At 44.1% G+C, this 12,173-nt stretch overlaps 1 protein-coding gene across 4 annotated transcripts in view; it reads right to left on the reverse strand.

The window, feature by feature from the left end:
- Window positions 1–396: 396 nt before the first annotated feature.
- Window positions 397–12,173, reverse strand: part of chl1a (cell adhesion molecule L1-like a) — a 49,113-nt gene continuing 37,336 nt past the window's right edge. For 3 of the 4 annotated variants that reach the window (XM_084553720.1, XM_084553722.1, XM_084553721.1), the window contains 3 exons: window positions 5,943–6,122; window positions 5,101–5,173; window positions 397–924 (listed from right to left, as the gene is read on the reverse strand). In XM_084553720.1, coding sequence (XP_084409846.1) covers window positions 711–924; window positions 5,101–5,173; window positions 5,943–6,122 — 467 coding nt within the window. In that variant the 3' untranslated portion in view covers window positions 397–710. The remainder of the gene's footprint in view (window positions 925–5,100; window positions 5,174–5,942; window positions 6,123–12,173) is intronic. The other variant, XM_084553723.1, reaches the window with a different exon arrangement.

A 12,173-nucleotide genomic window follows, 5' to 3' on the forward strand; every position in this document is an offset into this window, starting at 1 on the left:
TTGTTCCTAAACCGTTTTTGTGTGTGTGACTGTGTCAGGCTGCATCCTGCTGGGGAAGGGGGTGTCTGGTCTGGTCTGGTCTGGTCTGGTCTAGTTGGGTGGTACATGTCTAAGTAACATCCACATGAATGCCAGGTCCAAAAGTTTCCAGCAGAACACTGAATAGTCACAAGATGGTCGATGTTATTTACTTCTCCTGTCAGTGGTTTTAATGTTGTGGCTGATGTTGTCCTCTTTATGCAATTGAGTTCCTTTGGTGCATTTGCATTTTAAAGAACAAATGAAAGGTAAAAACAGGAAAGCATTTGTGACTACATGACTGCTGTGTGTGTTATTGTCATCTGCTGTGCATAAAAAAGAAAAATACATAATCAATGACCAGCACATTGTTGTAGATTGTGACTGAAAGGTAGAAAAACACTTTATTCTTATTAATAAAAACATGAAACACTAAAATGATATATTTCATTCTCTTACAATATGTACAAAGACTTTGTGTTCTTCACACTGATTTGTACGGTGCATGTATTCTTTTCTTTCCAGGCCGAGGGAGAAAAACCGAGCTGTAAAACTTTCTTCATATTTGAGTCATTTTTACCCCCCTACCCCCTCTATTTGGCTATTCAAGCTCTATTTAATGCGAGAGAAGCTGAATTTCAAATGTGTTCTTGGAAGGATTTGAAGCAGACCGTTTCAATTGGAGCTTGGCTTTATGCTGTGACAGGGCCGGGTCCAGTGGGCTCGCTAACAGAGCCCCGTTGCCTGCGTCCGCAATATTCGCCGATAAATGAGCCGTCCTCGCTGAATTCTCCGTCGCCTTCCGCGTAGTCGACCATGCTGTCTCTGCTGACGCCGTCTCCGGCCACGTTGTCTCCGCTCAGGGAACATGAGCTCCTGCCCTTCAGTGGCTTCTCGTCGCTGTCACTGCCGTCGACAAGAACACAGAGGGATGGCCAGGGGTCAGCGGTGCGGCGCATAAGCAAACACATTGTGTAGCAGATGGAGCAGACAGATGTTTGGAAGCAACACGCATGCCTTTCACACACACATTAAAAGAACAAACACAAAACGTACACCAGCACACAGAAAATGTTCACAACATATAGACTATTAAATGCTCGGCTACACTAATTGACACACAGGCTCCCACTCACTAAGCAAATTCTTATGGTTTCAATGCATCACTACAGGCAGTAGGCAGGGGTGGATGCGGCGTCTGCACAGCAGGAAAGGAACACAAGGGAGACGGGGAGGGTTTGCTACAATCACTTCACTAATTGCTAATTGCCAAGGCTTCAGGACCAAAGGCAATTTCAAATCTCTCCAGAGCCAGCGATGGAAATTGCCAGAGTGCAGTGAGAAAGAAGCCGAGTGGGAGGTGTGTGTGTGTGTGTCTGTGTGTGTATATATGTCGGGGAAGCTGAGATTGAGAAAGGGAGAAAAAGGGAGAAGAGGTGGGGCATATGCAATCCCAGACAAACAGCCTGTCATTCCTGGTATTCCCAGGGGCCCCACACGCGGGCCGAGGAGATTAGATGCCAATTTAGGGCTGGGCAAGTGGCCAACTTGCAGGTGTCTCACTACAAGACGCGGGGTCACCTCAAAGCACTGAGGATATTTCTCCTCCCTGTCCTCTTTTTGTAATTCCCTAAACTACCCATGTTTGGTAACACCGCTCTCCCTCTCCCTCTCCCTCTGTCTCTCTCCTTTGGTTTTGTATTCATGACACAGAGCGTCTGCATTCACATACGCTCAGGTGGCTCATATATGATAGCGCCATTTGAGGCGTATTGTAGTTGACACCTGTGTCAAATACAAGCTCGACATTTTAAGCAGGACTTTAGCGCAGAGATGCGCTTCAAGCACAGATTACAAATTGGGTCTCCTTCGCTGAGGACTTTTAATAACCAATCTTATCTGTCCTATTTCATGAGGCCGTTTACGATGCAAGCCACACAAGGTCCGCATTTCAGCTCTTATCAAACCTTCTTTCTCTGACGACTCCAGAGCGCTGCAGATAAGTGGCTGTTATCTAAGAGCAGTGGAATGCCACAGCCGCGGCGGGCCGCCCACAGTGACTTTGAATCCAGCGATAAAATGGGGCTGAGTGCTTTTGAGCCCCAGCTCACTAGAGACCTTGTTCAGGATCCAGCTCAGTCTCAGCTGTTCCCGTGAACGGGCCTTCCTCCAGCCTTCCAGAGCAGGTAAGAGATGGAGGCACATCAGCCGGCAGAAAGTAATTAGATTTGTCTCGCCATTGACCCGTGCTGACTGAGTTTGGGGGCAGCAGGAAAACTTCAGCACCTGAAGTTGTATTCATTCTACTTGAAGGCTGTCTGGTGGAAAACTCGCAGGCATCTGCTGCCTTCTCCCAAATTGCACATAAAAATATGTGAAGATGAGAGCTGAGAAACGAAACATAAACTTGCTGAGGAAAATATTACATCACTCTGGTGGCTAACAGCCTCCTCCAACTATGGCACCTGCTGTTCTTGCAGTGGACAGAGGGGGCAAAGCCACACAGGCCTGTCTCTGAAGAGAAATCATCGGAGGCATAATTACCACTTGTCAGCTCCCCCGACACGTGGCACACCAGTGGGTGGTCTGTCGCCTTCAGAGATTCAAAGGGCACAAAAGGGCCCTGAATCCAGCTCTAAAGCCAGGAAAACAACATCATAGTAAGGCTGAGGGCACTCTGGGGGGACAGTACTCAGAACAGCCTCATGAAACCAACCATGAGAAGCATTCTAAACAGATAGCAGCAGACAAACATCTGCAGTGGCTCAAAATCACACACCAAGACTCCTCCTGCCTGGGGAGGCGAAAAGTGAACTTGATATCATCAGATTTTCTTCCTCTCATCATATTGAGCATGTTTACCCATGCCTAAATCACTGATTCACTGGCATTGATCTATATAACCTTTAGCCAGAGTCATTTTGAGCTTCATGCATCCATAAGCTATATAATCTATAAACAGGGTCGTAGCCGCTGTAAACAATGGATTCTTTCCCGTTCAACAGAATTCTAGTCTTGGCAAGAAGCACAGGAATGCAATTGGCAGCGAGTGCAGGATTGTGAGTAATCATGTTCTGAATAATGTGATGACGAGCAGAATCAAAGCAGACAGAAGAGGCTATTTTAGGTGAATATGCTCACAAACAAACGCGCCATTGTCACACGATTGCTGCAGCGCTGTCAAGCAAAATAGGATTCAGACGATTTCCCTAAACTGTCACCGTGGCGGCTAAACAATGCGAACAATGGAAATTCAACGGCTATTACGGAAGTACAACAGCTGTCTGCTTTAGGCCCAGAGGCCCAGATTTGCTATGTTTAGTTTAGGCTTACTTCACTGAGTGTAAGATAGTTTCCATCAGCAATTACTGTACTTCTAAAATCTGTCTATCTTTAGTGGGAGCTATTATGTTAAATGTGGCCTCTGCTAAGGATAATCCACAGAATACATACTAATCCACTACATGAATTAGCGTTTAAAGGGTAAATGTAGAGAGGGACTACAAGCAGGAACATTTAACGTTTCAGTAACCTTTAGTTTCAGAACACATTCCACGATAAAGGTGGCCTAAAACTATGAGTGGTAATGGTTCAGCAGGCGGCTAAACTGAGCAATTAAACTCAAATGAAAACTAATTCTGGCTTCAGACTGCATTTATTTTTAATGCCGGTAATGCCGCGTGAATTCAGACGTGAAATGACCTACCTTCCAAACTTCAAGAACAAACAGTATAAAGAACATAGACAGTATAAAGATGGAGGCGGAAGAGCTCCTCTAATGTGAAGTCAAAGCAAGTAGAGCTCCCCCTGGTGGCTGGCTGCAGTATAGGTCATAAGCTCCACCTCCTCCATGTTAGTGGATGGGACTTGAGCCAAACTAAAACACTAAAATACAATAAGTGTTGTTTGTCAAGGATGGTTTCTGTCATATTACGTAGTTAATATAATGTTGATGAATGTCCAAGAGCCAATTCTTTGGATACGTTTCGTTTTAGTTAGTATTTGACGCTATAGAAACAGGATGTGTTATAATGGCGACTATCAGTTGCCATGCCAGCCACTCCATAAAGTGGTCTCGTGCTGTGCAGACTCTGCCTCCAAACTCGCAAGATGGCGCCGCCCGTATCCCCAGGAAAATAGCATCAGTTTGGCAAATGCAAAAGATGTGTCCCCACATCGTCCATATTTATATACAGTCTATGGTAAAGAATAGGGATAGATGCTTTATGCAAGTTATAGGAGGACTGTATCATGCTCTAGTCAAAGAATCAGTCTAACTTTAGTTCACGCTTCACGTTTAAGAAATAAGTCATTACAGCTGTTATCCAAGAACTGTCACGTCCGTAAAATCTGGTGACAATCTCACGTAACGCCATCCAGGAAATTGTTTAATTTTGACTGTGACTCTGCAAGCCAAGGAGCAGTAGAAACAGCAATGCAGAAGGCGTTGCACAATAATTAGGATGATTAGACGTAAACATTCAGTATTGCCAGGTTGCTTACACAGTGTAAGTCAGCTGTAATTACATTACGCGGGGAGACAACAAGCATGGAGTGATTTTCAAGCTCAAGTAATTTTTGATGAAACGGGAAACACTGTGTGCACTCTCAATTAAATACAGGCATAAAAGGAGATGAGCAGCAAATATGCACAAACACACACACACACTAACACACAGCTAATGCGTGCGGGAACAAGGAGACACACACTCGGAATCTGGCAACAAAATAAAAGCACATAATTCCAACTAAAAGGGGAACAAAGCTTAAGCTGAGTGTTTCCCACTACTCTTAACTACGCCGTGTGATTACCTAGCCCATTAAATGATGAGAACATTGGCTTCTGGGTCGGTCCTGGTAAATCTCATGAATGTGAGGTTTGCTTTTTAAGTGGGAAGGGAAAAACATTACTGCGATACATGCAAAAAAAATAAAAAATCAGCCAGAAAAGTATTTTTATAAATGATTGTTTGCTTAGTAATACTACAACGTGATGCATCTGAAGGAGATTAAAAAATTCCATTTCCTTATCACACCTCTGCACTGCAGCTTTTCCTCCTGCAGCGCGGGCGTATGTCTCACCTGTATTCACAGAAGGTGTCATCATTCATTGCTTGTGACTCCACGTCAGGATGGAGGTCTTCTTTCTCTTTCACTGCAGGACACACAGTTCAGCAGGGTTGTTATGATATAAATTCAGATAATTGTCAATCAGTATCAGTGATTTCAGAAAAAAACAGATTATCTAAACCTTAACGTCAACTGAGTTTATATGAGACTCGAAACTCAACAGTCACAACCAAGAAGCCTTTTGAGATCTGTGTAAACATTACATCAGGAAAGCCTTTCTTTTGTGTGTCGGCACAAAGTGCTAGATGTCAGGGCTGTGCGTAAATACCCATTAAAAAAAAAAATACCAGTTGCTTTTGAGAGAGACAAAAGAGCGGTTTCATGAAAAGAGCTAGCTGGGCAGAAGGGAGAATCCAAAGGAGCTGATGAAATATTCAGGCCTTCATGTCAAAAGCTACTGCAGGCAAAGAGGAGAAGTGCGGTGGCGAGAAGACGGGAAAGCAGGTTGAGAGGAAAGGAACAGATTAAAGAGGTGCTTCGCAGGTACAAACCATTGTGAGACAGAATCTGGCTCTGATACGAGGCAACACAAAGATGCAAGGGAAGACCCCGGGATGGTCTGCACAGGTGAGCATTGGGGAGTAGAGGAACAAAGCCAGCTGATTCTCACTTGCGTGGCTTGACAAGGTATGCAAACAGTGGTGCCAAGCAGAACTAACAGGGTTGATCTTGGGCTTCGGGAGGGTCGGCATGCAGTCCCACATGCATGGGGTCAAGGTTGGAGTCCAAACCAAATGAAAAAAGCAGCATCCACACTCCCCCAGGCAGAATGACGAAGGAACCCACTAACCCACCTTTTTCCATGGAGAACATGTCTTGGCGCTGGGCCGGCGGCGGCGTACCTGCATACTTGCCGCCTTTGTTTTTCCGCACAAAGCAGGCCATGAGCACGACAAGTGTGAGCAGCGCCACGGCACACATGGTCCCGATGAACCAGGCCTGGCTCGAGAAGTCGCTCCCCTGACTCGCCACACCTGAGAAGAGAAACATCAGAGACACAGGCTTTACACTTTTAACTGATCTATTTGAGTAAGAACTTTTTCTTTGGTGAAACACATGAAAGATTCAAGCTACGTTCTCGCGCTGTATTTGATTCCCTTTGACTACAGAGCTCTGTCTCTTCTGAAGGAATATCACAAACAAATGATCAGAGATTTAAAAGAAAATGATTCAGTACGCCACAGTCAGTCAGTCACAGAGTCGACGTGTCACCAATATGCTGATATTCTCACGGGCAGGTGTGAACTCAGATTACTAAACTCTAGAGGCAGTGACGCCTTTCTCTCCTCTCACCTTTGACACGCGTCTGGATAACGTCTTCGTAAATGCTAGCGTTATCGAGCAGCCCCTTGGCCACGAGGCGCACGGTGTACACAGCCCCGGGTTGGAGCCCGTCGATAACGTGGAAACCCTGAGAGGCGTTTATAGCCTCTGAAATCCGCCAGTTACCATCACCTGCAGCCAAGCACAAGGAGTGCACAAGCAGCAAGTCACACTATCAAAAGAAGCATGCGCTGTCACCAAGCAATAATGAATAAGTATTTTTGTTGCACTATGTATAACTTTAAATGCATTTAGAGGTAATCTCAAAAAAATAAAAAAAGATTGAGGCAGCCGTGGGGGTTTATGACATATTTTTAGATGTTGATATAAACCATTCGCAGGTGTACATAAACACGATGCCGCCTAAAATTGCGATGCAGTTTTAGCAAAGCTGAGACAGGAAAAGTAGCTTACGGTTATTCACATAAGCCACATAAAGCTGCGAGTCGCGCTGCTCTTCTCTGGCAGTCCAGCTGATTTTGGCAAAGGTGTCACTCACATAGGAGCTTATGTTCAACAGGGCTGGAACTGATAAAGAGAGAAGAAGTAGGGGGGAGGAAAATAAGGAGGAGAGTGAAACACAGACAGGCGGAGAGGGAGAGAGAAAGAGAGAGAGAAAAGGGGGAAAGAAGACAGGAAAAGAGGATTAGCAGAGAAAAACAGGATCCCCCGCAGCTTGAGAACAGTGAAAAACCCTTCAAGGCGACGGTTCAAAAAGGCAATTCAGGGCTCCAGACTTAATTGAGTGGAGCTGGATTTTGCCTCATAAAAAGCGGTGAAGATATAGAGATTGTGGGCGGGAGTGACATCTAGTCTTCACTCTGTGTTAAGCAAAGCTGGCATTTCACCCCACCGCCATGAGGAGCGCATATCAGAATAGATTGAAACGACTCCACGTCCCGAATCCCATTGTTACTTGAAAGTTCAGGTACATCAAGATGAGATCGCAGGGGTGTCACGGGGGTGTGCGTGCGTGGGTGGGAGCTAGCTATATAACTAAAGGAGGATGAGCAGAATTGCCTGGGACAGAGCTGGGAACAGAAAGAGAGCAGTTGTGGCCCGGAATGAAAGAGAAGCTGAAGATGTTAGATTTCCACTACAATGCTGTCAGGTCTAATAATCTATATTGTGCAACAAGGGAGCTCTATAGACTACATAAAGGAAAGATTGTTAGAGTGAGTGGGAAAACTGTATTAACGGTGGGAGTACAGCGCAACTTATACTGCAGTAGACCGACTGAAACTGTAACAGGGATTGCACAACACATCTGAACAAAAGATTTCAACCGCAGCCGTCACTTATGACTCGGTGTTCCCACAACTACTGTTTAGAAATCACCCAAAATACAAGTTGCAAAGGCTACGGATGGCTACTTGCTACTTGCTACACCAACACACCTACAACCTTGCCTATTTCTACCTCCTCTTCTATTTTGTCTACAGCAGCAGCTGCCGGTGATACATACTGCTCTGAACAGGGGCCACAGCTGGAGTCGGGGACAAATCTTCAGAGGGATAAAAAAGAAAATGAAATACAGCAGAAGATTAAAGATATATGGAAAGCCAGCTTTAGGGTTTATAGACCAGGCACCCAAACACAAACAAACAAACACATACACACACACACACACACACACAAACTCACGTTTCTATCTTTGTGAGGACCTTCCATTGACATGACGCATTCCCTAGCCCCTTAACCTCACCCCGACAATCTCAACTAATAGCCTAATCCTAACTCCTAACTCAACTGTAACCATACTCTAAAACCAAGCGTTGTGGGGCCCAGCAATGACAACACGGCCCCACAGTGTTAGTGAATAAGTGAATAAATATGGACAACCCGTCCCGACCTCTTTGCACTGGCCAAATTAGTTAGCTAGTTTCCTGGGGATACACGGGTGGCGCCATTTCGCGAGTTTAAAGCCAGAATCAGCGCCAACATTTCCGTTAGACTCATTGCGTTTTCATTTAATTAACACAACACTCAACACAAGGAAACGTTGGATTATACACTGTTCTTATTTATGTAATTGAAGCCAATGCAGAAGTTACAAAGTATGCAGTTCCTCGAATGGCCACTAGAGGCTAGCTCCAAAAGTGAGTTATCCTAATTTCCATATTCAACCGTACACGATTAATTTTAAATTACTCAACTGTCAAGGCTGTTTATCGAGGCTTAAAGTTCAAGGGTAAATGCACAATCGGACGTATGTTGCCGTGTATGTTTTCGTACATGCAAGGAATTTTGTTTTGGTGGTTGGTTCAATAAACACAAGTTAGAAAGCAGTACAGGGCATGGTCACTTTAAGAGATAGATAGACAGATAGACAGATAGATAGATAGATAGATGCTCACAGGTTCTAGCCGTCTTGGTCATGGTTTTGAATTTTGAAGGTTTTCTGGGACCCTGTTTGGTTTTCCTTATGTTTCCTGATTCTATTTCCTAAGTTCTTCCTTGGTGGTTCTATTTTACTTCCTGTGTTTCCCCCTTTGATTGTTGGATTGGTTTCTCTCTGTGTGCCCTCATTAGTTTCACCTGTGTCTCGTTAACCCCTCTGCCCACATGTGTATATATAGTCCTGCCTTTCCTTTTGTTTGCTGTCAAATTGGCTGACATGTTACCCCTGTTTGTTTTGCTGTTTAGCTCCTTGTGTTCTTGTGTCCTTACCTTGGTTTTTGGTCTTGACCACTTTCTTTTGTGTGTGTTTGGTTTACCCTGCCATTCCTGCAGCACCTTAAGTTCGGGTTTTTGAGTTTTTATTGAAGTCATTTTGTTGCCTGCTCCTGCCTCACCTTAATGTCTTGCGTTTGGGTTCTGCTTCACCAGAAACATGACACATTTTTGAGTTAGAAGGAGTCCCGTGCTGCCCAAATGGCATTGGCCGGAGCTACCGCACTGACCTTTGAACTTGCTCCACATTAAGTTTAGTGATGTCACAAGCGGTTCATCCATCTTTATACTGTATATAGTCTATGATCATGCCTTCTTCCAGTATGTCTTGTTGAGCATTTACACTATAGTTTAGGTTAATGGACAGATCTGGACTGTATGTTTTTTCCCCTATCTAATCTAATGCAGTGATTCTGGACGCTATCGGAGCAAAACCGATCGACACATGCCTGGCTTCAACTTAAAGTCAGATCTTGATTATTATGTTTCCGCCTACACTTTTTCCAAACATCAAATTCGCGCCATTAGCAAATATGCCGGCGATAGCGACCTGGGTGTTCAGATGCTGTGCCAGGGAGCAAATCGTTTAATCTCTGGCAGGGCTGGATGTTTTTGTGTGACTTTAGAGGTATATGCTCCACTGAACCTTTTGTCTAGTTTGCAGCCGGCTTTATCTCTGCTGCTTTTTTATCTCATGAGACCTGATGGAGAAAAATAGATATTTTTTTTTTTCTCCGTCTGCCGCACTCTCCTCCTATGGCTGTTAGCTGTTTTCTCTCAGTTTTTCCCACTGATGTTTCTCATGTTTCAAGCCACATTGTTTTTTGTTGGTTCTTTTGGGGGGGCTTTTCATTCCTGTCTTTTAAAACAAAGACATGTGGACACACACACACACACACACACACACATGTGCTGATATCTGGACGGTTATTTTTCTTCTGACAGGTCAGTCTGTAATTTGTCCAGACCATTTTAAAGCTAAGCAGCTGTTTATCCTTAGACCAATAGTGAAAAGCTCATTCAGCCAGAAATCTAAAAGGAACACTTCAGAGTCCAGGCTCTCTACTTCACGTTCATCCTTCTTTTCTTTTTTTTCTCCAGTGTCGCTCCATCACTCCCCATTAACGTTTCTAAATCGAGGGTGCCCATTCTCCGTGCTATTGGCATCCATAAATCTACTCGGCAGCATTGTGACTAACGCGCCCCGAGGACAGCTCCCTGGAACAGAACTATTTTATCTTCCCATTGAGCCTCTGCTCGACCATATTTACAAACAATGCGTCTAATGGCTCTCAGGCTGGACGTCCACCCACAGAACAGGAGGCAGAGGCCCTCAAAAGACGCATAAAAGCTGGGAGGGAATGACTAACTTTGAATAAAACATTCAGACACAGTGCTTCTCAACCATTTGTTTTGTGGGGGGGCTTTTCAGGAAATGGCTGGGCAGCTTTAATCTGATTTAAGACACCATTTAAAGCTATTATGTGTACAGTTATTTAATTTACTTGAGGAATTTAGATCTTTTTCTAGCAACAGGAAAGTAGGACTATAATAATGTCCCCTTCAGTAGGACAAATCGTTATGTAAAGTCTTTTATTCCTTCTGCTATTAAGCTTTTAAACACAGACCCCACTCGTTTAAGATGAGCTTTTTAAGGTTTTATCTATTTATTTATTGGATTTATTTATCCATGGGATTTATTTATTTATTCGATTTCTACTGCTGATTTTATTGATCTTAATGAGCACTGATTTTGTGATTGATTATTATGTGTCCATGCACTTATTGTTTCCTTGGCTTGCTTGTTGGTTTATTGATTGATTGACTGTGTGTGGAATGCATGTGGAAAAGCTGCAAATGAATTGAATGAGGTAAATAACATTGACCATCTTGTGGCAATTCAGTGTTCTGCTGGGAAATGATTGGCCCTGGCATTCGTTCATGTGGATGTTACTTGGACATGTAGCACCCACCTAGACCAGACCAGACACCCCCACCCCATAACAATGACACTCCTTGATGGCAGCAGCCATCCCCAGCAGGATGCAGCCTGACACAGGTTTAGGAGCAACTCAAAAGACAAAACGTGACAAGGTGTTGACCTTGGCCTCCAAATTCACTAGATCCCAAACTGATCAAGTATCTGTGGGATGATCCACAGAGGCCCCTCTTCTCAACCCATAGGTCCCCATTAACAACACCACAGGACACCCTCAGAAGGCTCATGTCCATTCTCTGATGAGTCACAACTGGTTTGGAGGCACAAGGGAGACCTACACAATATTGGGAAGGTGGTCATAATGTTATGCCTGACAGGTGTCTCTGAAATCAGTCTTTATGTGAAGTTTATGTTTTTGCCAGTATCTCAGACAATTTCAGAAACACTGTCAGGGTACAGAAAGCTACGGTTAGGCTTTTATCTACGGAGCCTGTTTCATCACACTGTTGTAATTTCGCACCGGCCTTCGTTAAAAGAGCATTTAAAGGACAAAAACATAAAAATTAAAAAGAGGAAGCACCGCGCGCCAGGTTTTTAGATGAGCCATCCTCGCTCCCTGTGTCCTTTGGAAAAGTCATTTTACTCTTTTCGTGTAAAACTCTAAATGGATCACGGCTGAATTAAACTGCAGACTCTCTGTGTTTTATGTGTCTTCGGGTTCGCTCCAGTCCCCCTGCTGCAGGTTTGCTGACTGCTCACAACCATTGTAATACGAAATCTAGGGGATGCACCTTTTTATATGCAAACTGTGGAAGGCATTCACGAGGATGTTAGGGAGGCAGTTTCACAGAGCATTTCAAACCTCGACACACCCTGTTCCTGTTAGTTCCTTCAACGGTTATATTAATTAGACTCTGGGTCCGCTAGGGAGGATACTTCTAATTTGCCGTTGTTTCAAATTTAACACTATTATTTGAAATATATTAATACTTTTCACTACAAATATTAATGGAATGTAATTTCAGTGAAATCTTTGGAAAATGTTCATGAATTTTAGAGCATCCACTTAGTCTGGCCTCCTTTTGCTTTA

The sequence above is a fragment of the Chelon labrosus genome, assembly GCF_963514085.1.
Source record: "Chelon labrosus genome assembly, chromosome: 10".
NCBI classification, from domain to species: Eukaryota; Metazoa; Chordata; class Actinopteri; order Mugiliformes; family Mugilidae; genus Chelon; species Chelon labrosus.